Source organism: Penaeus japonicus, unplaced genomic scaffold (genome assembly GCF_977035675.1).
Source record: "Penaeus japonicus unplaced genomic scaffold, GWHDUDI00000001_assembly GWHDUDI00000006, whole genome shotgun sequence".
NCBI classification, from domain to species: Eukaryota; Metazoa; Arthropoda; class Malacostraca; order Decapoda; family Penaeidae; genus Penaeus; species Penaeus japonicus.
In genome coordinates, this window is record NW_028234408.1 from 45,226,766 (window position 1) to 45,229,265 (window position 2,500).

General features: G+C 37.0%; 1 protein-coding gene across 1 annotated transcript in view; it reads right to left on the reverse strand.

The window, feature by feature from the left end:
* Positions 1-1,000, reverse strand: part of LOC147471738 (UDP-glucose 4-epimerase-like) — a 4,968-nt gene extending 3,968 nt beyond the window's left edge. The window contains exon 1 of the mRNA XM_086537521.1: positions 987-1,000. Within this exon, the coding sequence (XP_086393647.1) occupies positions 987-1,000 (14 nt within the window). The remainder of the gene's footprint in view (positions 1-986) is intronic.
* Between the last annotated feature and the right edge of the window lie 1,500 nt (positions 1,001-2,500).

Here is a 2,500-nt window from a genome sequence, read left to right on the forward strand (position 1 = left end):
AATATATATAATGGAGACAATTGCTTATGTTTCATTCATCATATTTCATCATATTTCACTCATCATCTTTCTTGGTTTCTGAGAGAGAGAGAAAGAGAAAGAGAGAGAGAGAAAGAGAGAGAGAGAGAGAGAAAGAGAGAGAGAGAGAGAGAGAGAGAGAGAGAGGGTGACGACGCAAGATGAGAGAGTGAGGATAGGGAGGAGAAGAGAGAGAAGAGAGGAGAGGAGGAACGTGAGAGAGGGTGATGGAGGAGAGGAACGTGAGGAGGAAATAAGAAGAGAGATGAGAGAGAGAGAGAGAGAGAGAGAGAGAGAGAGAGAGAGAGAGAGAGAGAGAGAGAGAGAAAGAGAGAGATAGCTAGATAAACAGATGGATTGATAGATAGATAGATAAATATATATATATAGAGAGAGAGAGAGAAAGAGAAAAAGAGAAAGAGAGAAGGAGAAAGAGAGAGATAGAGAGAGATGTACAGACAGACAGGTAGATAGCTATATAGCTAGATAGAGACTAAAATATCTCTACTCTAACGGAAAGAACTAAATAACACATATACTTTATAACACATATACTACAAACAACTACACCAACATACAGACAAACACACCTACTTACATTCATAAACAAGCATTTTCAACTTACAATAAAACACATAAGTATAGAGATAGAGAGATTTTCCAGTCAATCTATCTATATATCTGAGAATCTATCCATCTATCCATCCAGCTACAAATATGTGCATTGTATGTACGTGAGTGCTTGCCTGTGTGTATCGTTGATCTGTTAGTTTATGTACGTAAATGTTGAGTCATATATACCTACATTCATATATAATATGTAAGAGACACTGGTTTGGAAGCAGCCGTTATAGAGGTTTTAGATAAAAAGGTGTTGCTAGATATGTGTATGTATACGTGCATGTGGCTGTCTGTGTGTGTCTGTGTGTGTATATCTTCATGTGTTTATGATCTTTAATCAGGCCTACATATCCACACCCATATTTGATGTAGAAATGGGATCTGTTTATAGATATCCGTTTATATCGGTGTTTCATAATCTCAAGAATTCAAAATGTAGTTCTCAGTTATCGTAATACTTCTCCCTTTCAATATTGCAAGATGCAGTCAGATTCCCTCTGATCAAGTTATCTGTTCTTCAGCTTTATCTTATTCATTATTCACGATATGAGGGTTTTTATCCATCTTTATTCATTATCGCACTCATGGTTGGTCTTGGGTAGGATAAAGGGAGGGGAATGAGAGAGAAGAAAGGAAGGGAGTGGGAAGAAAGAGAAGAGAAGGGAGGAGGAGAAGAAGAGGAAGAAAGGGGGAGATGATGAGGAAGACAAAGAAATAGAGGAAAGATGATGAAAAAGATGAAATGGATAAAAGGAGGAGGAGAAAGAGTATAAGGAGATGAAGAGGAAGTGGAGAATAAAAAGAAGGGGAAAAATAAGAAGAGAAGAAGAAGAGAATGATGAATGAAAAGAAGAAACGATTAAGATGAATATGAAAAGGGAGAAGTATGATGGTGAAAAAAGCATTAGTAGTAGAAGATGAAATAAATAAATAAATGAAGGACGAAAAGGAGGAGAGATAAAAGAAAGAAAGAAAAAAAAGGCAAGATAGAAAAGAAAAGAAAAGAAAAAATAAAGAAGCTAAAGAAGAAGAAGATGGAAAATAAAAATAGTATTAGAAGGGGGAAAAAGAATTTTTAGTTTTTTGTTTTGTTTTTTGTTAGTTAAATAGTTTTTTTGGTTTTGTTTTTTGTTGGTTTTTTTTTTTTTAAATGGAAAAAAAAAAAAAAACCAGAAAAAAGATAAAAAGAAAACAAGCAAACGAACAAACCCACAAACAACAACAACAACAAAAACAACAACAACCAAAACCATCTTATTCCCTAAGAACCCATGCCATGCCCAAGCATTTCTCTCGCTCATAGAAATATAAACTTCTCACTGCAGTTATACCAGATGAATAATCAGCCTTGAACCAATTATGGACAGACGAGGAACAGAGAGATTCCTCGCTACTCTGTTCTGGCAACATCTGTTTGCGTCTTGTCTTTTGGGAAATTCTGGGTTAGGGATATTGAGAGAAGGGAGAGAGATGGAGAAAGGGGGAGAAGGATATATATATATATATATATATATATATATATATATATATATATATATATATATAGAGAGAGAGAGAGAGAGAGAGAGAGAGAGAGAGAGATATAGAGAGAGAGAGAGAGAAGAGGATAAAGAGAGAGAGATAGAGCGAGAGGGAGAGAGAGAGAGAGAGAGAGAGAGAGAGAAAGCTGAGGAGAGAGAGAGAGAAAGAGAGAGGATTGAAGGAAGAGCGAGAGAGAGAGAGAGAGGAGTGAGAGGAGAGAGAGTGAGGGGAGTCGAGAGGAGAGAGAGGAGAGAGATGGAGGGATGAGAGAGAGAGAAGGAGAAAGCGTTGTGGAGGGAGAGGGAAGAGAGAGAGAGATGACCGAGAGGGAGAGAAGAGG